Source organism: Schistocerca americana, chromosome 1, assembly GCF_021461395.2.
Source record: "Schistocerca americana isolate TAMUIC-IGC-003095 chromosome 1, iqSchAmer2.1, whole genome shotgun sequence".
NCBI classification, from domain to species: domain Eukaryota; kingdom Metazoa; phylum Arthropoda; class Insecta; order Orthoptera; family Acrididae; genus Schistocerca; species Schistocerca americana.
In genome coordinates, this window is record NC_060119.1 from 673,548,464 (window position 1) to 673,573,454 (window position 24,991).

The 24,991-nt window shown below is 38.1% G+C and overlaps 1 protein-coding gene across 1 annotated transcript in view; it reads right to left on the reverse strand.

The window, feature by feature from the left end:
- The window catches only part of LOC124590182, a gene marked incomplete at its 5' end in the record, with an annotated part of 284,887 nt that overhangs the window by 156,026 nt on the left and 103,870 nt on the right, over positions 1–24,991 (reverse strand). The window contains 2 exons of the mRNA XM_047131633.1: positions 17,160–17,391; positions 24,169–24,373. Of these exons, the coding sequence (XP_046987589.1) occupies positions 17,160–17,391; positions 24,169–24,373 (437 nt within the window). The remainder of the gene's footprint in view (positions 1–17,159; positions 17,392–24,168; positions 24,374–24,991) is intronic.

A 24,991-nucleotide genomic window follows, 5' to 3' on the forward strand; every position in this document is an offset into this window, starting at 1 on the left:
AACTAAATTTGGAACAAAGCATCCCTATTTGTAGTAGATATTAAGTTCAGTTATGTTAATGCTAGAAAGCTCTGATTACGGCACATGATTAATCCCATTAAATAACAGAGCTATAAAAAGTTTCAATACTTTGATGCAAATACCAATCAATACAAAGTCTCTTAAAGATGTAGTTCAGAGGTCATGTTCTAGTGTCAATTCCGTTTTAAAAATTCTAGACAGCAAAGTTTATAGCAGGTGAGCTAAAACTTTTCTGTGAATAAAGCCAACTTAACTCTACTCATACAAAAATTATTAAGATTGTAAATTGATTCATGACCAAGTTATGAAATGATATGTGTCCAAGAGAGTGGTTGTTTAGATACTGCTATTAGGGGATAGAGCAGATGGCAGCAGGTGTTTCCTTTGGCCGTCTGCTGCGCTCATATATAAATATGGCCTGAGAGGCAGTGATGAGACTTCACTTCACACCGAGCTACCATACAGTCCGCGTCAGTCAAACGCCAACTTATGCGCTGCCTCGGGTGACATCACAGCCCAGCTGCAAGTAAATGCATGTTTTTGGTACAAATAGAAAGTGAACTCGTGAGGACTGTACACCATCCTGGATTGCTTAGATTTTGTGCGAGTAACTTTTTGTGTGCTGCCCGTAATATTAACAACACCATATGGTAAGTGGTGACATTATTTTCCACTTCTGTGGTGAGCAATTATCTTTATCAGAAGTCAGGGCAAAAGACCATTTAAAGGGAACTTACCATAGGAGTCACCTCTAAACTGCTCACAGTATTGTTAATGATAGAGACATTGTTATCATTATTATCAGGAATATTACTATGTTGTGTAACTGAAAGTTTATTAAATATATTGATCAATTAGAGCTCAAAACTTCCATTTATAGTCATAGTTCCTGATCCTGTTAAGCAAACAGAGAGTAGAAACATTTCTTTTAGTGAGCTAAAGAAGAATGTGGACTTGCAACTGGAAATTATGGTCAATACGTTCTCCATCACTTTCTCACTGTGCAATATAGGTTGCAATGTATTTCAAACACATTTTAACAAAAGAATAAGAGTGACAAATAGCTTACTATCTAAACCAATAAATATCATTTAAATTAAAATGGGCGTCTTATTATTTATTAACACACATTTTTTACCCTGAACTCCAAAACAGTTACCAAAAACTACTTTAAGCAACACAAAATTTTACCCATTTGTCAGTGGAGGACCCCAACTCTCCTTTTGTTAATCGATATTCCATTCCCCCTACCCCCATTGACTGACTTCTAGAATCGCCCCTGTGTGTAAAACATTAAAAGATCTTACATTATGTCTTAAAAGAAACAATACATTAGAGAATACTCCAAGAGCATTGGAATTTTGTGAACCATACTAAAATGCATGATTCAGCTTAAAGTGCACATTTGTATGTCCAGATTTGGACGTAAATTTTCTTGGAGTACCAGTACCGTAAGATCTCATGTTTGGTTCTTTATAATGGCATAATGCTATATGTGCTAGAAGATGAAAATGCGCTCTTCAAATGCAGTGAACAGTTGAAACTAGCCAAAGTGTGGAATTAAACACTTAGTTTCAAATAAATTGACTGCCGCAGTGGAAAAATTAAAAAAAGCCACATTTCTTTAGTAAACCAACAAAAATAACTTCATTGTTCTGCACGGCGATTAACACTTGACTATCAGAAAGCTGGAAATAAAATAAAATCTGGAATTAATAACATAATTTAGCCTTCCATAATTATGTGAATGTATTTTAATTCACTTGATAGCTCCCGGCCACAGAAATCTGTTTTGTTTTCATTTGACGTGAGAGCAACAAACGAAGAGGAAACGCCAACAAAATCACTAAACGCAAACACAGGTCACACGGAGGCTATCCCCCCCCCCCCCCCCCCCCCCCAACTACAACTCAGACTGCTCTGTGCTTCAATTCCAGATCTACGATATTTCTGAACCAGGGAAATACTAGATAGTGGTGGGGGAATAATAGATAGTGGCACCCCCCTCCCTCAAGCGTTTGAGGGAGGATGCCAAAAAATTAAAAAAAAAAAAAAAATCAACATTTCAAAAATATGTTCATCTTGTAGTGCACATCCTTCTGAAGAATGTGATACATTAAACATATGTGTCTGATGAAGTGTAAGACATGTTGTTTGCTCTTAAGTGTGCCAAAGTGCAGTGCCATGTCTCTTCACACAGCATTCTCCTATCGCACGTCACTGTATATTGCTCTGTGGAATTCAAATATGTAATATTTTGTAATGGGTGCCATCAGACTATATTCAGGACAGTGGAAATTAAAATGTCCTGCAGTGCCTTTCCTGCTCCCAGTCGGCCGGTTTGACATCCTGCCCTCTTTCTTTCTTTTTTTTTTCTTTTCTTTCTTTCTTTTTTTTTTTTTTAGAAAAAGAAAAGAAAGGAAAGCTCACAGGTAATACTAGATGGGTTTATTTGTAACTGGGAGAACAAGAACTCTTCAGAAAATTTGCACTCTTTATTGCCAATTTGCTGATAACTTGCTGTTTTATCTGACGTAAAATTAAATTTAGGATACATAAAACCAGAAAAGACAAGAGACAAGCAAAACGGTACACATTTCTTCAATCCTTAAGTCCTAGCATTTTTTCTCTTTAATCTTGCTACAGCTTTACATGGTGTGCTTTCCTCTCTGGGGAAGAATCTATTACGTCAGCAAAGCTTGTCAAATGTTTTGCTACACGGAAATCAAAATGTTGTCTAACACTGAAAACGCTGTTAATACAAATAGTACCAAAGACTGGTGTGGTTTCTCTATCTGATTATGTGTATTTTGTCACTGTCTGCTAGATAAAATGAAATAGGCCTGCCTAATATTGCAGAAATTGTAACACAACCCAAATTAATGAGACTGTTTTGTCACAAATGGTCATTTTTATAACACAACAGAACATAATTCATGAAGTAGCAATGTCAAATGCCTATTAGGCTTACTACGAGCAAAATGTTTTAAGTTAGGAAATAGCTTCACATTTCATTCATATGCTCCAGCTTCTGAAGCATGAAACTGAAAAGTAGTAGTACGAAATTTTTATATAAATTTGGAATCATCATATTCTTCCATAATTTGTGTGATGTCCCCGTTTCTTCTTCTTCCTCGTTCTTACAAACAATCCTGTCATCACTAATTCTGTAAATATTCCAGCCAGTGTCAAAACTTATTCTCCGGTTAACTTCACTAACCCTGCCACAACCACCAGTTTAGTTATCCAGTGTTTATTCTCTAGTTAGGCATTATTACGAGTTTGTACAACGTGTTTCCCATGCTGCTCCCAGAATAGAACTTTAGCAGCTGCTAGTCAGGGACTGTACAACTGACGCTTACTAGTGTAGTGGTCTGGCCAAAAATTTTCTGTAGTCTGACTCTATGGCTTTTGCTATTAATTATAACAACGATGATCATTCACAAACCCAGTCAACCACATAAACAGTGATTGGCATTCACTTGTTCGGCTTTATTTTGTTCGGCTGGTATAGCCCCATCCCATTTTGTCTGCAATAAAGTTTATTTCTAGATGTGACGGGGATTACCCTCGCAGACACATCACATACACTATGCACGCATTCAAAAATCAACTGATTCATTCAGAAATCAACTTAGAATTTGCTAAAAAACTTGCAGGGACGCATTTCAAAATCATATGAACCAATGTGCACTGGATGCTAGGCGCTTTGTGATACCAGGTCTTTTTCCTCAAGAATATGAATTTGGCGCCACCCACCCTGAAATTGCTGCCCGGGGCATACACCCAGGTTTGCCTCCCGCTCCTAGATGTGGGATCCAGGCCTATTGCACATGAGTGAATCTGGCACACCGGTAAAATTTTTCCGGGTAGCACCTGGCTGCTTGCTGCTATTGCTTATACAGCTAGCTGCTACACTTCTGTAGCCAGAAGCAGGAGAAGGTACTACTCATGCGCGACTCAACTACACATGCGCATGAGCTCGCTCGCAATTGCTCAAACGAATTTAATGGAAACAGTTATGACGCCATGTTCATCAGAAGCAATTTTGTTATGAAGCATTGCATAGTCTTCCTAAAGCCTTCGACACATGACACATTTTGCTGTTGGCAGATGCTTGTATGAGCACTGTGTTTTGTTGCTGTATATCGCGCACTTTGTTTGCAACTTAAGTTTTATTTTGGTTCTTTTTTCTCTTGTTCTTGTTTTATTGCTGCAGTATTGTTCTGCAATAGCAAGATACAGTAATATCCTTTGTTAGAGTATTGGTTCTTACCAAAGCTACAAAAATTTAACGGAAAACTAAAACAATGAAAAATTCCTGGAATTCAAAAAAATTCCCGGGTTTTTCCCAGTTTTCTCCCGGATGAAAAAAATTCCCTGGTTTCCCTGGATCTCCCAGCTGTGCAGGGTCATATACACACTGAATAAAGTATACTTGCAGGAACCAGGAAGATACTGAATTCAGTAATAATGTGCAACATGCTAATGCAGAAGGGAGCTATATCCTAGAAGAGATAGAGGCAAAGGTACAGTCAACAAATCAAATTTCTGATAAACAATGAGGAGAATTAAGGGAAGTATTAACCACTCATCACAATGTATTCTCAAATATACCTGGTGAAGTTAAAGGGTATGAATGCCGTTTGAATGTAAAGCTTGGGCAGGTATTTTTCACAAAACCTTATCGGATACATTTTCAAGAACGCAAGTGGTTAAGAAACAAATTCAATGCATGTAGGCATGGGATTGAGCAAGCAGTTAGTGAATATAATAATCCTCTTGTTGTTGTGCCAGAGCGCGATGGAAGTGTTAGTACTGGATGCGCGCTGGTTAAATAAAATTGTAATAAGAGAGAATGACCGTCCCCAGAATAGGGAAGAGCTGATACAAAAGTTCCAATAAATTAGGTATTTTACACCTACAGATATAACCTGTGAATACTGGAACTTGCCTCTGGCAAAAGAGTTACATAAATATACAGTCTTTTTGTATGAAGGAGTGTGCTATCAGTATAAAGTAGTCCCGTTTTGATTAAATACTTCTATGTGTGCCTTTGTAAGAGTAATGGCTCGTGTACTGGGGCAGGAATTGTTAGATCGGGTAACTATTTATGTAGATGATATACTGTTGGCAACTCCCAGAAGGTATGAAATTGATGTTCGAAAGTACTGAATGTGTAAGGGACAAAATAAAATTCCTGAGCCATGAAATTAGTGGGAAAGGTATATTACCTGATCCCTCCAAATAACCAGTCATTGAAAAATTTGAAGTGTCCCAAAACAAAAAGCAGCTCATGTCAATGTTCAGTTTATTCAGATTCCATTGCCATTTTTTTGAAGATCACTTGTTTAATGTAGCTTATTTATTCAACTTGTTGAAGAAGAATACCACCTACGTTTGGACTAAAGATTGCCAGTCCACTTTTGAAGAATGAATAGTCCACTTTCACACTATCCAGATTTTTCAAAATCCTTTGGCACTGTAGTTAGCACAAGTGGTTATGGGATTGCAGTAGAGGTGTTTCAGATGGAAACAGAAGGTGACCAAGAGGTACATAAAACAATCGCTTTTGGGAGTTGTTCACTGCAACCAGCTGAGCAAAATTATGGAATTTCAGAATCAGAGGCACTGGTCATCGTGTTTAGAATGCAAAAGTTTGAGTGTTATTTGTTAAGGCACAAAAAATAATCTATAGTGATCACAAGGCACTTACATTTTCAAAAACTTGCAAACTGAGGCATCCAAGATTAACCAGGTGGGCTACGTACCTTCAGCAGTTTTACCTTGAAATTAAATATGTCCAAGGGAAGAACAATCTGGCAGCAGATGGGCTATCAAGAAATGCTGAGTTATGCAGAGAATCAGAAATTTCATCAGCAGATAGGAATGAAGTGAACATGTTGGCCATACATGAGCTCAAGAAGAAAAGTGCCTTGAAGAAAACATTTAAAAACTCAAGAAGAGGCAAAATGATAATGATCAGCTGAGGTTAGTCAAAATCCATTTAGGAGTCACTAATTATCCAAAAGTAGTGCAATACTATTGCTTACATACAGTAATTTTATTCCGAAGAAGAAAACTAGATTCAGCAGAATGGAAAATATGCTTTCCTTCACAACATGTGGATCTGCTGATAGATTACATACATCTATAATATGGCCATTATGGGGCCAAGAAAAGCATTGCTAGATTAAGTGAGAAAGACATGTTTGATAACATGCACCATGGAGTAGCAAGAAGCATCCTGTGTTATTTGTCAGAAGGTGCATGGAGTAAATAGTATACAGCAGGTAGATTTGCACAATGTAGAACCAAGCAAACCCCTGGAATTATGTGCAGCTGATCTTTTTTGCCCCCTCAAGATATCTAAAGGAGGATGTACCCATGTTTTTGTGGTGACTGACGGTTTTAGCAAATTTGTCAAACTATATTCAATAGAGAGAGCTAATGCCAAAACGTTGGTAGACGGGGTAGAAAAGGACTATATTGGGAACGTTTGCCAACCCACGAAACTCTTATTGTATAATGATCCTCATTTTGCATCTGAAAAATTTGAGGCATGTCTTGAAAGGGCCAGAATTTGCTACATAAGGATCTCGGCGTATTTTCCACGGGGAAATATGAGTAAGAGAGTTACGTATGAGTTGAACAGATTGTGTAGAGCTTACTATGCCAGGAGGCATTTGACTTGGGCCAGTCCTATCAAAAACTTTGAAGAAACCATCAACATGATGCGACCGGCTTTGCTCATTGTGAACTAATGTTTAATCAGGAACCCCATGACATCCTTTCCAGCATGGTTGATTTTCCAGTCCTAACTCACCAAATAAAAATTTAAGAAAATTTCTGCGGAAACAAAGAAGTTTATGCACATTTATCAAGGAACATTTAGGATAATAAGCAAGCCTCAGGCAATCGCATACTGCTCGGAATACTCGAAAAGCAAGAAGAAACTAGGTCAATGAAACACAGGAAATCTGAAGAAATTTAAAAGGAACAGTAACTAGCTTTAGGAAGTCAGTCACTCTTTGGTGGATACACATTTGGTATACTGTGTGGTCACAGCTGAATCAAAGTTTATTTCCCTTTAAAGTTTCATCCCCTTCTTCTGTCGTATCACAGTAAGTAAAGAATATATGCCTTCATGTTATAAATATGCTATTACTTTGTAATGACTTCCTAGTGAATAAGAATGATTCCCAAAAATGACTATTCCCAAATGATGACTAACAAAAGAATGTGAGAGATAGTTTGCAGTAGTAAATTCTAAATATTGAAATAACAGTAGGTAATTTTTGAGCACTAATAATAGAAAATCATGGCTAAAGTAAACAAATAATAAATAATATATTAAAAACAAAGATTCCATGACTTACCAAATGGGAAAGTGCTGGTAGATAGTCACAATAAAAAAAAAAACACACACAAACACACACACAAAATTTCAAGCTTTTGCAACCAATGGTTGCTTCCTCAGGAAAGAGGGAAGGAGAGGGAAAGATGAAAGGATGTGGGTTTCAAGGGAGAGGGTAAGGAGTCATTCCAATCCCGGTAGCGGAAAGACTTACCTTAGGGGGAAAACAGGACAGGTTTACACTTGCACACACACACATATCCATCCACACATATACAGACACAAGCAGACATATTTAAAGGCAAAGAGTTTGGGCAGAGATGTCAGTCGAGGCGGAAGTGCAGAGGCAAAGATGTTGTTGAATGACAGGTGAGGTATGAGTGGCGGCAACTTGAAATTAGCGGAGATTGAGGCCTGGTGGATAATGGGAAGAGAGGATATATTGAAGGGCAAGTTCCCATCTCTGGAGTTCAGATAGGTTGGTGTTAGTGGGAAGTATCTAGATAACCCAGACGGTGTAACACTGTGCCAAGATGTGCTGGCCGTGCACCAAGGCATGTTTAGCTACAGGGTGATCCTCATTACCAACAAACACTGTCTGCCTGTGTCCATTCATGTGAATGGAATAAATAAGATCCATAAAAAGGGTTAGTAACTACAAATACGGAACATTTGGCACTAAGAGAAGTTATTGAAGCTGCAACTTCCTAAAATCTGGAACACTAGACTCTGCATAAATTAATAATTTCCATTTGGGAGTAAGGTTGCCTGAAGCTAACAGAGGGCAATAAAATAGTGCATCTGGAAGCAAGCCAAAGTGTTTTGATATTAATCAAAGGATGTGTGTGGAAGTGGTGCATGGATCACACCAAAAACATACGAAATAACAAGATCAGTAGGCTGGTGAAGAGAAAATGGAGAAAGGTATGTTGAAAAATATGTATAAATGAAAATGGGGTGAAACAGGAGAAATGAAGTTATTGGGCTGAAGTATATGGTTAAATGGTGAAAAATTGATGAGTATTCCCTCATGTCTCATAAAAATGTTTGAAAAGTGTGTAATCTTGATTAAGGCAGATGGACAATTAACAGACAAATATAAACAACAAAATACAAATAAGAATGTGTCAGGAAAGACAGATTGTAAAGTACTGATATGTTATAATAAAAACAGCTTTCTAGTGATGTGTATAACAAAACAGGGTGACTGCTGTTGAAAAAATGACTTCTCTAGCATACTAATCCATATGATAATTGACCCATATACAAAGGTCACTCAATTTTCCAAGTAAAGCAGTATCTAAAGTAATAAAATAAATTACAAACTAGCCCAAAATGTTACTATTTAAGAACATAAATTGCCCTTCAGTGCATAATAACCATGGTTTATGTATAAAAGAAAAGAGAAATGCAAAGTTTGTGATTCACACCTAATAATGAAGCAAAATGTTTTATGATGTAATGTATTGCCAATAATCATTTTGAAAAAGTTAATAACAATTGCCTAAAAAAGAAAAAGAAAAAAAAAGAAAGAAGAGAAAAGAAATTCTTTCTGGTAACGTCTCAAGTATTGGAACTATTGAAGGAAAATAGAATATTTAACATGTTTCGTCCTCCCTTAGATGCAAGTTGAGAATAGAAGCTTCGGCTATGTTATCTGTTTCTCAGGGACATGGATGCTTCATGAAAGGCAGCCTACAAGCTGTAGTGGAGAAGGAAGTGAGGACAATATAGTCTAGAGTGAATCCTGCCCTTTCCTTTTTGTAATAAAATATAATAGAGAAGTGACTCCCCACCCCCTACCTCAAATGATTTGGTGAAAGTGTTGTATGGACGGTCATAGTGGTGTGATTAAATAAATGACTACTGAAAAGTGAAAAATTTTGTGTATTTCTCCTTCATGTAAAGACTGAAAAAAAGCATACAAAAAAGTAAGTTTGTAATAATCAAATATTTTAATTTATCTTTTTATGTAATTTATGTATATGATTTACAAAAATTCATTATGTCATATGTGGTTAACAGTGTAGTATTATGGAATTTTGCTGAAATCAATTTCATTAAAAGAGGTCAGCTATAGCAACATCCCTTGTTTCTAATATTTAATTTTGTTCAAAAATAAATTTTTCACAAAAATAAATAGGTGGTGATGTGGCGAAATAAGCATTGTATCATTTGAAAGATATAGAGATGAGCAACAGTGCCGGGACTTACCCCCCTTCACTGCTACAAGCACCACATCATCATAACATGCCTGTGCATAACATACTAAGTATTACGCCATAATCTAAGGATGAAATTAAAAATTAAAGTTGCTTTTCCAAGCTTTATCAACATACACTTCAATACATTAATGTTTAAATTGTTAAGTCTCAGAGTGATCAGATAAATATGGTTCCCTAAATACATAATTTTAAGGATACAGGGTACTTTTCTGGCTCAGATTATGTAAAAATAAACACCTGTTTCTTTCAGGCACTGTTTATAATGTATATGTTTTAGAGATTTTTTGTTGGTATCGGGTAATGCAGCACACTTTCTAAACAAATTAGAAGTATTTTGAATATTTTTGAACCTGCTTAGGGTTATTAAAAAAAATTACAAAGAAACTGATGCAATTTTTTTCCAAAATGCTTTCTCAAATTGAGGTACCATTTACTCCAATGTTATACATTTGAAGGAGACCAAATTTTTACTAGATATGCATGACATGATGGCTAAGGTACTAGACCTATTTAATTCCACCTATTATGTATATTAATATAACAAGGATAAAAAAATATCACATCTTAAATTTTGATTTTTATACTGTTTTTCCTAATGAAATGTTATTTTTTTCTATAGTTTAATTGATACTGCAATAAAGCTTAGGTTTACTATGTAAGTATGGACTATTGCAAGTTACAGAAAAAAATTAGAGCAATGGTTTATAAACTTTAGGAAATATTTGTACCTGAATTCTGAAAAATACAACTTGCAGGAAATTGTGAATGAAAATATAAGTCCAATTAAACTGTGCCTCAGAACATTCCTGAAGCATAGTCTTTATCCTGCAGCATTTTTTTTTTTCATCTTTAATCTTCCTCTTGGCATTCCTTTTAGCACTTCTTGCTTCTTTGGTAACTTGAAGGGCAAATCTTTCAGCTTCATGCACCCATTGTCTGTCACGTGCAAGCAATTGGTCTTCCATATTAGAGCTCATTTTACGTCTAAATTTCTCAGGATTTCCAATCTTCCTGTCACTCCAACAGCGATACATGTCACTGCACATAATACGCCAACTTTTAATGTATTTAGTCCTACAAAAACATTCTTGGGTAATCTTTCCCATACACAATGGTTGAAACCTTCATTAGTATTCTGAGTGCCCCCGTGAACACACTTACTAAGCAAGACAGGGTCACGCAGGTCTCTAAAAATTGGTTTTATTTCATTCATAACAGACTCAGGAAGAGAATGCTTATGATGGTATATTTGACTACTTTCTTTTGCTTTTTGGTAACCACACCAAGAATCTGCTCCTTTAGGGCAAAGTCCATGAACAGGGTGGTCATCTGTGGATAAATTATGAAAGTAGGTGGGCCGTACAGCTTTTCTCATTGCTGTAACATCATTCAGAGGTGCAGTTCATCTAATGTCCAGTCCACAATAACTCTGAAGAAGGTCTATTTTAGTTTCTGTCAATCTTCCTTGGCCATACTGAGATTTTCCATCAGATAGCAATTTTCCTTTCATTTCTCTTCATGTTGTTGTTGTTGTTGTGGTCTTCAGTCCTCAGACGGGTTTGATGCAGCTCTCCATGCTACCCTATCCTGTGCAAGTTTCTTCATCTCCCAGTACCTACTGCAACCTACATCCTTCTGAATCTGCTTAGTGTATTCATCTCTTGGTCTCCCTCTACGATTTTTACCCACCACACTGCCCTCCAATGCTAAATTTGTGATCCCTTGATGCCTCAGAACATGTCCTACCAACCGGTCCCTTCTTCTCATCAAGTTGTGCTACAAACTCCTCTTCTCCCCAATTCTATTCAATACCTCCTCATTAGTTATGTGATCTACCCACGTAATCTTCAGCATTCTTCTGTAGCACCACATTTCGAAAGCTTCTAATCTCTTCCTGTCCTTCCCATTTATTGTCCACGTTTCACTTCCATACATGGCTACACTCCATACAAATACTTTGCTCCCCAAATAGCAAAACTCCTTTACTACTTTAAGCACCTCATTTGCTAATCTAATTCCCTTAGCATCACCCAACTTAATTCGACTACATTCCATTATCCTCGTTTTGCTTTTGTTGATGTTCATCTTACATCCTCCTTTCAAGACACTGTCCATTCCGTTCAACTGCTCTTCCAAGTCCTTTGCTGTCTCTGACAGAATTACAATGTCATCGGCAAACCTCAAAGTTTTTATTTCTTCTCCATGGATTTTAATACCTACTCTGAATTTTTCTTTTGTTTCCTTTACTGCTTGCTCAATACAAACATTGAATAACATTGGGGAGAGGCTACAACCTTGTCTCACTCCCTTCCTAACCACTGCTTCCTTTTGATGTCCCTCGACTCCTATAACTGCCATCTGGTTTCTGTACAAATTGTAAATAGCCTTTCGCTCCCTGTATTTTACCCCTGCCACCTTTAGAATTTGAAAAAAGAGTATTCCAGTCAACATTGTCAAAAGCTTTCTCTAAGTCTACAAATGCTAGAAACTTAGGTTTGCCTTTCCTTAATCTTTCTTCTAAGATAAGTCATAAGGTCAGTATTGCCTCACGTGTTCCAATATTTCTACAGAATCCAAACTGATCTTCCCCAAGGTCGGCTTCTACCAGTTTTTCCATTCGTCTGTAAAGAATTTGTGCTATTATTTTGCAGCCGTGGCTTATTAAACTGATAGTTCGGTAATTTTCACATCTGTGAACACCTGATTTCTTTGGGATTGGAATTATTATATTCTTCTTGAAATCTGAGGGTATTTCGTCTGTCGTATACATCTTGCTCACCAGATGGTAGAGTTTTTTCAGGGCTGGATCTCCCAAGGCTATCGGTTGTTCTAATGGAATGTTGTCTACTCCCGGGGCCTTGTTTCGGCTCAGGTCTTTCAGTGCTCTCTCAAACTCTTCACGCAGTATCGTATCTCCCATTTCATCTTCATCTACATTCACTTCCATTTCTATAATATTGTCCTCAAGTTCATCGCCCTTGTATAGATCCTCTTTATACTCCTTCCACCTTTCTGCTTTCCCTTCTTTGGTTAGGACTGGGTTTCCATCTGAGCTCTTGATATTCATACAAGTGGTTCTGTTTTCTCCAAAGGACTCTTTAATTTTCCTGTAGGCAGTATCTATCTTATCCCTAGTTAGATAAGCCTCTACATCCTTACATTTGTCCTCTAGCCACCCCTGCTTAGCCATTTTGCACTTCCTGTCAATCTTGTTTTTGAGACGTTTGTATTCCTTTTTGCCTGCTTCATTTACTGCGTTTTTATGTTTCTTCCTTTCATCAATTAAATTCAATATTCCTTCTGTTACCCAAGGATTTCTACTAGCCTTCATCTTTTTACCTACTTGATCCTCTGCTGCCTTCACCACTTCATCCCTCAGAGCTACCCATTCTTCTTCTACTGTACTTCTTTCCCCCACTGCTGTCAATTGTTCCTTTATGCTCTCCCTGAAACTCTGTACAACCTCTGGTTTAGTCAGTTTATCTAGGTCCAATCTCCTTACATTCCCACCTTTTTGCAGTTTCTTCAATTTTAATCTGCAGTTCATAACCAATAGATTGTGGTCAGAGTCCACATCTGCCCCTGGAAATGTCTTACAATTTAAAACCTGGTTCCTAAATCTCTGTCTTACCTTTATATAATCTATCTGATACCTTTTAGTGTCTCCGGGATTCTTCCATGTATGCAACTTTCTTTTATGATTCTTGAACCAAGTGTTAGCTATGATTAAGTTATGCTCTGTGCAAAATTCTAACAGACGGCTTCCTCTTTCATTTCTTACCCCCAATCCATATTCACCTACTATGTTTCCTTCTCTCCCTTTTCCTACTGACGAATTCCAGTCACCCATGACTATTAAATTTTCGTCTCCCTTCACTACCTGAATAATTTCTTTTATCTCATCATATATTTCATCAATTTCTTCATCATCTGCAGAGCTAGTTGGCATATAAACTTGTACTACTGTAGTAGGCATGAGCTTTGTGTCTATCTTGGCCACAATAATGCATTCACTATGCCGTTTGTAGTAGCTTACCCGCACTCATATTTTTTAATTCATTATTAATCCTACTCCTGCATTACCCCTATTTGATTTTGTATTTATAACCCTGTATTCACCTGACCAAAAACCTTGTTCCTCCTGCCACCGAACTTCACTAATTCCAACTATTTCTCTTCATAGTTTCCTCAATTTAGCATCCATTCTCTTTTGCACATGTCAATAACACTCGAGTTTTGTTACCAAGGTATCACCATAAACACTGAACACAATAATTTTATTGAATACTTTAGAGTCCCCATCGCCTAGGTACTTTGTATGCCTAATGTTATAAACGGGCACAGATCTCTGAAATATTTTTAGAGCTCCACCACACTCCATACCTCCACTGTAACCATCAAAATTCTTAGAACACTAATGTTCATTATGTCCTTCAGTGCTACAATGGCAGATGTGGCATTACTTAGATAAGCACTCAACATCAACCACTTTTCCATTCTTCAGAGATGTAGCACTTACAACAGCATTCAAGAAACGATGTCCTCGGCATTGCCATGTCCAATCACATGCAACAGCAATGTCCCTGGTTTCACTAATATTTACAGTTTCTTCTACTGCATGTTTCCTAGATCCTTTAGACACAACCGTCAAGGCACCTAAAAGTATTTGTATGTACTTGCTGAACCTACTGGGAGGAGGAGCAAGGTCCATCAAACCACAAAACGTTTGAGCTGCCTTTTTTCCTTTTCCTATTGCATGTATTGCATACACTAACTTCTAATTCACATCATATGAATTATGCACAATGTCTGAAGTCATTTTCGAGGTAGATTTATTGCAAGATCTACACAGAACAACTAATTTTGACACTAAACCCTTCCTGCTACTTTGTTGTTCAGCTATTTCCAGACAGCCTACACCATCACACATTGTTTACATTTCGTCACTTTCTTTATCAAAGAAGATAAGACTCCCACATCAACAAAAACAAATCCACTACAAACAGCATCATTGTTAACACAAAATTTGAATCACCAGGAGGCGTGCCATGTGGGAGTTTCTTCCCTGAAGACCTGATACATAGGTTACTTTCAACAGTGTGGCTTGCTTTGTTTGTGAACTTGTTACCATGAAATTTCCTTTTATTGAGTTTCTTGATGTTCATATTTATTGCACACTGAAAGATATGTATTTCCACAAACATATGTAGCACTTTGGGCAACATACATTCAGTAACAAGTGAACAAACTGTTTCAGTGAAACAAAACTAAATACTAGCAAAGATAATCATTTACAGACACTAGAAACCTGCACTGTTACCAACATATACAATGTATCATATGTATAATTGCTGGAAACAGGAAGTTCACAGTTCTTTTCGAAATTATACTGGTTCCTGTAACAAAAATAAAGGGGGTGTGGCAGTATACATGACCATAACTTTAAAATTTGGTATATATAGGTCAATTTTCATTTGAAACCCTATAATGTATATAACAAAGTAATCAGGAAGGACTATAGAATTTAATTAAGTCGTAAAAAAAATTCTGATTTTTCCACCATTTATAATTACCCTGTATCCTTAAATAAAAAAGCAAGTGGCACTAAATAATAAAGCCAGAAAGACAAAAGTTGGTCAGAATGTGCAAATGTATGTCAGAATCAACTGTTACAACTCTCAATATGATTGGAATAACCTTAACTATGTGACTCCCTTGCGCTACCTCTAATACTTTTTGAATAATTTACTGAAAACTAAAAGTGGAACAAATGTCCCTATTTGTAGTAGATATTAACTATCAGTAATCTTAATGCTAGAAAGTACTGATTATAGCACATGAATAAGCCCATTAAATAATAGAGCTATAACAAGTTTCAAGACTTTGATGCAAATAGCAATCAATACAAAGGTCTCTTAAAGAGGTAGTTCAAAGGTCATGTTCTAGTGTCAGTTCCATTCTAAAAATTCTAGACAGCAAAGTTTATAGCAGGTGAGCTAAAACTTTTCTGTGATTAAAGCCAACTTAACTCCACTCATACAAAAATTACGAAGATTGTAAATTGATTGGTGTCCAAGAGAGCGGCCATTTAGATGCTGCTACTTGGGGATAGAGCGGATGATGGCAGGTGTTTCCTGCGGCCGTCTGCTGCACCCATATACAAATATGGCCTGAGAAGCAGTGATGAGACTTCACTTTGCACCCAACTACCATACAGTCTGTGTCAGTCAAACGCCAGCTTACGCGCTGTCGTGGGTGACATCACAGCCCGGCTGCAAATAAATGCATGTTTTCGGTATAAATAGAAAGTGAAATCATGACGACAATACACCATCCCGGATCGCTTAGATTTTGTGTGCCACCCATAATGTGAGATTATTTTCCACTTTTGTGGTGAGCAATTAACTTTGATTATCAGAAGTCAGGGTGAATGACCATTTAATGGAAACTTACCGTAGAGGTCGCCTCTAAACTGCTCATAGTGTTGTTTATGATAGAGACATTGTTATTATTATTATTATCATCAGGAACATTACTATTTTGTGCATGTGAAAGTTTAACAAATATATAAACTTTCATTTATAGTCACAGTTCCTGATCCTGTAGAGAGTAGAACCATTTCTTTCAGTGATAAAAAGAAGAATGTAGACTTGCAGACTGGAAATTATGGTCAGCATATTCTCCATCACTTTCTGAATGATTGCAAAAACAGTTTCAGGCTCTCGTAGAAAGTCAGCACTGCCACCCTCCAAATGAATCAGACTTGTGATTGACTGGAGTGGAAACCTTGTGGACCATATTTTGTGCCAACCTTCGAATTTTGCATTTATTCGTATGTGTTAACTGTTCTTTTGCTGTGTCAATAAACATTGCACATTGCCATGCAGGCAATAAAATACAAATCTATCACAGAGGACAAGTGTCTGATAGCAATTCAGATTCTCCACACAGCCCAAAGACTGACATGGACATGCAGTCAGAGATACTGGGGCTGTCCAGCCACTAGCTGTGGAGGGCACAACTGACACGAGGTGGGTGTGGTCACTGGCACAATATTATAAGTAAATACTGCTCCCAACAGAACAGCATTTACTTTCATCCATTCTACAAAGGCAAAGGTAGCATCCCATGCCGACTGATTTATCGTGACTGTTTAATGTTCCTGATTTGGATTACTCATTGGATGGATTTATCACACTTTATGACAACCTTCACTGTATTCTGGACTTAGCTTCTGGTCATCTGCTAACCATGTGAACCCTGTCATTTTAGACTGCACAGAATGGCCTGTTTGTTCCACTGGTCTACAGGGTCACTGCCTCTGCAAGTGACCATAAACTTTGTTTCTATCTGACAGAAAAATAAATTCTTGCACGCAAGTATGTTGTTTCTTTTGTGGTTGTTTTCATCCAAAACTTTGACGTATTTTATTTCCCTGTACATTGTTTTTTTCTTTTTTTTCTCACTGACACATGGAAAAGGTAGCAATTACAATAGCATATAATGTAGGCTCTGCTATAATACAGTAATTTTTCAAGTTCAGATATGAAACTTACATAGTTAAATTTTCCAGGTTGAGGTTGGCCAATGGGAGCTCAGACTGCATGATTGTAACTGTATTGATAAGCTTTTTAGACTTAACTTTCACAAGCAGAATGTCTTGTTGCAGAGAACCTACAAGGAATGAGCAACAACAGGGTTCTGTGCCCAGGAGTACGCGCCTCCGTTGGCCACCTAGTGAAAGAACTAGCCATCGAGGAGCAGTGCTGTCTTCCCACTGCTGGGCACCTACAGAAAAAATTAAGTTACTAGACATTCTGATTCCCACCTGTATACTGATCACATCAATATCAATATATTAATTTTTTGTGTTTATAGTTCACTACAAGTAAATGAAATCATGGAAAAAATTATTATATGAAAGCAAAAGAATTACATAAAGTACGAAACACTGGTCTTCACCTCAGGAAAAATAACTGTTGCACAAATACTACAGACATGTTATTTCTATATCTGCATCTTTATCTGCTGCTCTCTGAAGACCAGAGGCTTTAGCAACTGGTATCCTTTCAACCCCCTTCCTATATCATTTGTTGTTAGCGCATAAAAAGAAGAACTGTCAGTGTACCTCTATATAACACTAAATTCCTCTAACACTGCACATGGTTTAATAAGTGATAGAATGTAACATGTTTCTCTTGAAATATTCATATTAGGTTAGTAAAAAGATATGTGACATGTGCAATGGAAGAGAAATACACTGATAAGCCAAAACATTATGACCACTGCCCACCGCAATGTTGGATGTCACCTGGTGATGTTGCAGGCACATGACACAGTAACAAAAGTATGTAAGTGGAGCAGATATGGACCGGTGATCACCTTAGTGAAAATATGGGCTGCAAATGGGGAAATACATTGAGATAAGTGACTCTGACACAGGTCAGATCATTATTACGCAGAGCCTGGGAACGAGTATCTCGAAAATGGCAGAGTTGGTCGAACATTCACATGCTATTGTTATAAGCACCTATGGAAAGAAGTAGAGGGAGAGTACAACTACCACTAGGTGCTGAATGGTTGGATGTCCCCGACTCTTCACAGAAGTGGGATTTGGAGACTTGTGTGCTCTGTAAAGCTGAATAGCGGCGATCTATGGAATCTCTGCCGAAAGAGCACAATGCTAGTGCGCACATAAGTGTTTTGGTGCACATCTTTTATCATACATTGTTGAACATGGAGCTATGCAGACAGACCACCCCTACATGCACATATGTCGAGCCTATGACATCATCAATTATGATTGCAGTGGGTACAGGACCATCGGGATTTGACCATCAATCCACGGAAATGTGTCGGCTCTTTGGGTGATTCACATATTTGCTGCACTAGGTCGCTGGGCATCTCCACAAATGCCAACAATGAGGTGAATGATGACTCGAAACATGCAGTGCACCATGGGTGCAGGCTGGTGGGAACAGTATTATGCTAGGGGAGACATTCTCCTGTGCTTGTGTCAGATCTGTGGTAGTAATCAAAGACAACTGCAGACCACTTGCATCCCTTCATGCTTTATGTCTTACCTGATGGCGATGTCATTTTTCAGCAGAATAATTATCTGTGTCACGGAGCCAGAGTTGCACTGCAGTGGTTTGAGGAGCATTATAGGGAACTCACATTGATGTCTTGGTGACCAATTCCGCTGGATGTTCCTGTGGAACCCATCTGGGATGCTATTGGGTACCAGCACCACATATGCAAATCAGTGGCTCATTATTTACGTGAATTACGTGACATGTGCACAGGCAATTAATGCCACATACCTCCACAAAACTATGAACAAAGTGTTGGATCCCTGATATGCAAAATCAGTGATGTATTTCATTCCAAAGACAGACAAACGAGCTATAAAGCAGGTGGTACAATGATTTGGTTCAACAGTATAGATTAGTGTCAGTTTTCATTATTTTCTCTGTTGAGACAACTCAAATTAAGAATGAATTGTCTGGAGAATCAAAAAATGGAAAATCCAGGATAGAATGTAACATTTCATGAAAAGGATAGTTGCTACTCATCATATAGCGGAGATGCTGAGTCACAGATTGGCACAACAAAAAGAGGGCTTTCGACAAATAACGCCTTTGTCGAAAATAGATGACACACACACACACACACACACACACACACACACACACACACACACACACACACACACACACACACACACACGCTGACACAACTCATGCATACATGGCATCAGAAGCCAGACTGTGAGCAGCAATGCATGATGGGAGAGGCAACTGGGTGGTAGGGGTAAAGAGGATGCTGGGGTGAGGAGGAGGAGGGATAGCAGTGTATGGGTGGGGGATAGTAAAATGCTGCTTGAGGTAGTGAGCAGGGACAAGGTGGAGAGAGGGTAGGGCAGCTAAGTGCAGCCAGAATGGAGGGTGGGGGAAAGGGGTAGTAGAAAACGAGTGAAGTAAAAAGACTGGGTGCATTGGTGGAATAGAGGGCTGTGTAGTGCTGGGCTGGGAACAGGAAAGGGGCTGGGGCAATGACTAATAAAGGTTGAGGCCAGGAGAGTTACGGGAATATAGGATATATTGCAGGGAGAGTTCACATCTGCGTAATTCGGAAAGGCTGGTGGTGTTGGGAAGAATCGAGATGGCACAGGCAGTGAAGCAGTCATTGAAATGAACAACGCTGTGTTGGACAGCATGCTCAGCAAGAGGATAGTCCATCTGTTTCTTGATCACAGTTTGTCAGTGGCCATTCATGCAGCAGACAGCTTGTTGATTGTCATGCTCACATAGAAAGCATCAAAGTGGTTGCAGCTTAGCTTGTAGATCACATGACTTATCCCCGGTAGCCTTGCCTTTGATGGGATAGGTGATATTTGTGACCGGACTGGTGTAGGTGGTGGTGAGAGGATGTATGGGTCAGGTCTCACATCTAGGTCTATTATAGGGATATGAGATGAGAGGCAAGAGGTTGGGAGCAGGGGTTACGTAGGGACGAGCGAGGATATTGTGTAGGTTTGGTGGGCGGCGGAAAACCACAGTGGGAGGCGTGGGAAGGATAGTGGGTAGGATATTTCTCATTTCAGGGCATGACAGGAGGTAGTTGAAGCCTGGCAGAGAATGTAATGCCTCCCTACCCCCAACCGTTTGCCCCTCCCATCATGCACTGCTGCTCACAGTCTTGCTTCAGCTGCCAGAGACTGTGGCCATGTGTGTGTGTGTGTGTGTGTGTGTGTGTGTGTGTGTGTGTGTGTGTGTGTTGCCTATTTTTGCCAAAGGCCTTTCTGGCCAAAAGCACACTTTCTGGCAGTCTTTTTGTTGTGCCTAGCTGTGACTCAGCATCTCCATTATGTGGTGAGTAGCAACTACAATAAATATTTTGTAGTCAAGATGCTAGTTTCATTATAAGCGCAGAAGAACATGACCATGTCTCATAAAGCTTCCATGTAATATATATCCATGACTAATAAAAGCATTACCCATAAAATTAAGTTTATCTTTAGAAGCTTGAGTATTAAAAATAATAAATGTCAGGGTTGGACAAATCATCTCTAAGATTTATTTAATATAGAGGAGATAGCCCAAAACTTGATACATTCACATGGCACAGAGGAAGTATACCTACAGAGATTTCAAAAACGATTGAATAATACAGTGTCCCATAAAGTGAAACTATAAAGATGTACACATAGATCCGAAGCTCATCACTTGACCCTTTGACTGCAGTAGACATGTTAACACATGGTGCAGCTTCCACTCAGTTACTCTAGACATGTGTAAGTGCATCACTGCTCCTTGTATCCAGGTGCTTTAGACATGATAATCTGTGCTGCCTTGCTGAACCCTCCATGTTCAAGACATGTTAACATGCAGAGCCAAGAAATCTTTGAGAGTCACATTTCAAGTATAGTGAGACTGAACTCATTGACTGTGATGAGAGTCATGATTCTTCAACAGAATCTTGAAGTAATGGTCTCGATCTTTGTACATTAGCTGGTACAACACATCCAACTGTCATTACAACAGATGAAAGTTATTTAGAATCAGAAGTGTATGAAATCAACTGCAAAATGCTTGGGAACTGAACTACTTTAGCAGTATGCCTGACTGGAAGACAAGTGATTTTTTTGTCCATTTGCACATTTATTTGTAAATTCGGCTTCAGGACAAAAGTGTGGTCTACATAAAGATTCAAGCATACTGCCATTTTTCTTGATATCTGTAATAGAAGATATGATGAAATCTGAAAAGAAACCAACAGATTTCATTTACATATCAAAGTAAATATGTCAGATTCATAACAGTCTCAACTGCCAAGGTGGAGAGATACAGGAGATACAGTATTTGAGGAAATGTATTGCTAAATTATTATTTTGTGTATTTATGGCTCATGAAAAAGCTGAAAATTATTGAATATTGGTCCAGAGATTAATCTTAAACACTCCAGTTTTCAGCAAAATTATGTCCAGAGGCAATTTTCTCTTCATTTTGAGGATGCTTTGCTTTAGTAACAGCTCCTCAGAAAAAAAAAAAAAAAAAAAAAAAAAAAAAAAAAAAAAAAAAAGTTATGAAGAGAAAAGAGAGAGAGAGACCATTCAATAGTGGATTTCATCCACATCAAAAGCTTTGCATTGGTGAAATTCCAATATTGTGCAAAGGGTGATTATCTTTTTAACAGCATACTCAACCCAGCTGAAGTTTATTTAAAGAAAAACATTTCTGTAGCCTGACTGTAAGACTATTTATGAAATATAATTTGCGACAGAAGGAATTAAAAATATTAACTCTCTTATTACTCCATCCTGGATTTTCCATTATTTAAAAAAATCACATATATATGAAAAACAGTTATGTCAACTTTGTTTTGAACTTCCAGTATCAACTACATCCACAGTCCAGTGCACAGCGACTTTCTGAATGCACAGTGCTTTTAAGCACGGAATGTTATTATGTCCTCCATATATACAGATACAAAAAAAGTTAACTATGTTCAGCCTAAATGTTTTAGAAACATAAGAATAGAAATATGTATTGAACAAGGCAACACATTTTAGCAGAACAGATACCTATATAAGTACGAGCCACATTCAATAACTAATGCAACTTTTTCTTTCCTTCAGCCAATTTCAATTGAAAAAATGTGGAATTTGTTGTGGGATATCAAGAAATATTCTTTCTTCAGCCCATATAGTTTCATGAAGTTCCGTTGGGTGAAAGCACTATACATAGCCTTCAAACCGGCATCTATAATGGAGGTGTGCTCTAAGCTGAAAGCTGTCATTGAGTTTCTTTTGGTGGGAAAACAGAACACCACAGTTTTTCATAGGTGCTTGTAAAATGTATACGGAGACCTGGCAGTGAACAATAGTATGGTGAGTCATTGGGTGAGGCTTCTATCTTCATTGCAACACTGTCATGCAAACCTGTCCAATCTCCCACTTGCCAGTGACTCCTGCAGTGTTGGAATGTGTGGACAATGTCATTCAAGGTGACTGATGGATCAAAACCCAACATGTCACTGCTCAACTGGATGCCTCTGCTGGTACTGCTGACACACTCGTCCACCCGATACTCAAAGGTGTGAGCCTGCTGGGTTCCTAATCACTAATAAAAGACCATAAAGAACATAGAGGAACTAGCTGTGCTGAATTACTTGTGTGTTATGTGGCTCAACATGACGATTTTTGCTGACCACTGTAATAGGAAACGAAACATGCACTCAGCACTTCGAACCAGAAATAAAACAGCAATCCATGGAGTGACGCCACACTGTCGAAAAAGTTAATAGCCACATCCTCAGCCAGTAAAGTCATGGCAACTGTCTTCTGGGGCCCCAAAGGGGTTATTCTGTTTAATGTCCCCCATCATGGTGCAACAATTAACTCTGAAGTGTATTGCGCTACCTCAGGAAATTGAAGAAGTGACTTCAGTGTGTCCATTGCTGCAAAAATGCAAGTGAATTTGTCCTTTCTGTGATATTGCAATGCCTCACATGGCTCTGCACACCCAAGTGGAGCTCAAACACACCATTTCACTATTCTTCCTCATCCACCCTACAGACGAGGTCTCACATCTTTCGACTTCCATCTGTTGGTCCAATGAAGGATGCACTTTGCAGGAAGTAATAGGCGGAAGTTGAGGAGGTTATAACGCAGCAAGACATTGGCTCTGACATTAACCAATAGAGTGGTACCATGTGGGCATAAAGGCTCTCCCATTAGGGTGTAAGGCACTCACATTGAATGGAGATTATATTGAAAAATATGGTTTTGTAGCCATAGACTGGGGAATAACATGGTGTATTGAAATCCTGAATAAAACCAACCTGCTTCCAGTAAAAAAAAATGTTGCAGTACTTATTGAATGGCTCTCATATATTAATAAAAGTTCAGCTTCATATTACGAGCTTTTGGTTCCCATGGTGAATTTCCACTCTGCAGCAGAGTGGCTGATTTAAACCATGTGGCAGACTGGGATTTGAAGCTGAGAGATTTGGCTTTGTGAGCAAGTGCTCTACTGATTGTGCTATCCAAGCCTGACTCACAACTAATTTCATGGCTATAGCTAAGCTGTGTCACCACAAAGTCCTTCTTACCACAAGTGCTAGTCCTACATGGCAGGCAGGAGAACTTCTGTAAAATTTGGATGGTAGGAGATGAGGTACTGTAAGAAGTAAAGTTGTGAGTGCAGGTTGCAAGTTGTGCTTGGGTAGCTCAATTAGTACAGCAGTTGCTCACGAAAGGCAAAGGTTCCAGGTTGATCCCAGTCTGGCACACAGTTTAAATCTGCCAGGAAGTTTCAATTTTTAGGGTTATTTACTCATCATATACTTAATTGTAGTAACATAACACATTTGTCATTATGGTGGACTTTTATATATATATATATATATATATATATATATATATATTATTATTTGCTAATGTCTTGAGCTATAAAATTTTACCAATAGATTTGGGACATATTTTTCGAAGGTCATGCACGATTATATTACTTGTCTATATATAAAAATGTGAAACATCATCCCTCTGAATTGTCCACTGACCTGATAAGACTGATACTGTGACAGTAAGCACACCTTTCGCCTGGGCAGCTTCTGTTCCATCCCTACCAGGTGGACGTGGTGGTGCATTAGATGGAGAGAGATTGAGCTCTAAAGAGCTAGGATCCACTAATGCAGACACTAAAGCTTCCAACACCAATGAATGTAGCCATGTCTTCAGTACTGGAACCTCCATCATCTGTACAGACTGGAAACAGATACAGCTCAGCCTTTGCTAGCTTACAATTCTCCAATGTTCACAATGTGATTTCTATTACAACAGAAATAAACCAACAAATAAAAAGTAATTTAATTAAGAAGTTTTGTTGTGATGAAAGCTTTAAGATTGAATGTCATGAAGTTTCTCATCACAGGCACTGTTTTAATTTGCACAGAAAGAGAAAAACACATCCACATGTACATATACAAAATACAGATTATCAAATGATAACATAGTAGTAGAAATTTTATATATCTATGTAGCACTGCATACAAACACTTCATGAATCATCTTCTACAAGTGTAAAGAACAAATCTAAATTCTACATTAGTTGTGCAACATGCTAAATGATAAAATAATCAGGGGCATAAAGCCGAAAGAAATAGAGGCGGTACATTGAGTTGTGTACTAGTGAAGAACAATTTAATGAATTAATTACAATTGCTCAATTCTCCTTTGCACTGTCAGCCCATAAAGCTTGTGCTGCAATGTTCTCCTTAATAAAGGTACACTGGTCAAAGGAGAGAAATAGACTGATAGCTGAATCTATAATCACATGAGGAATGAAACAGTAATGGGTGCAAACTGGTAGTCTCCTTCAAAATA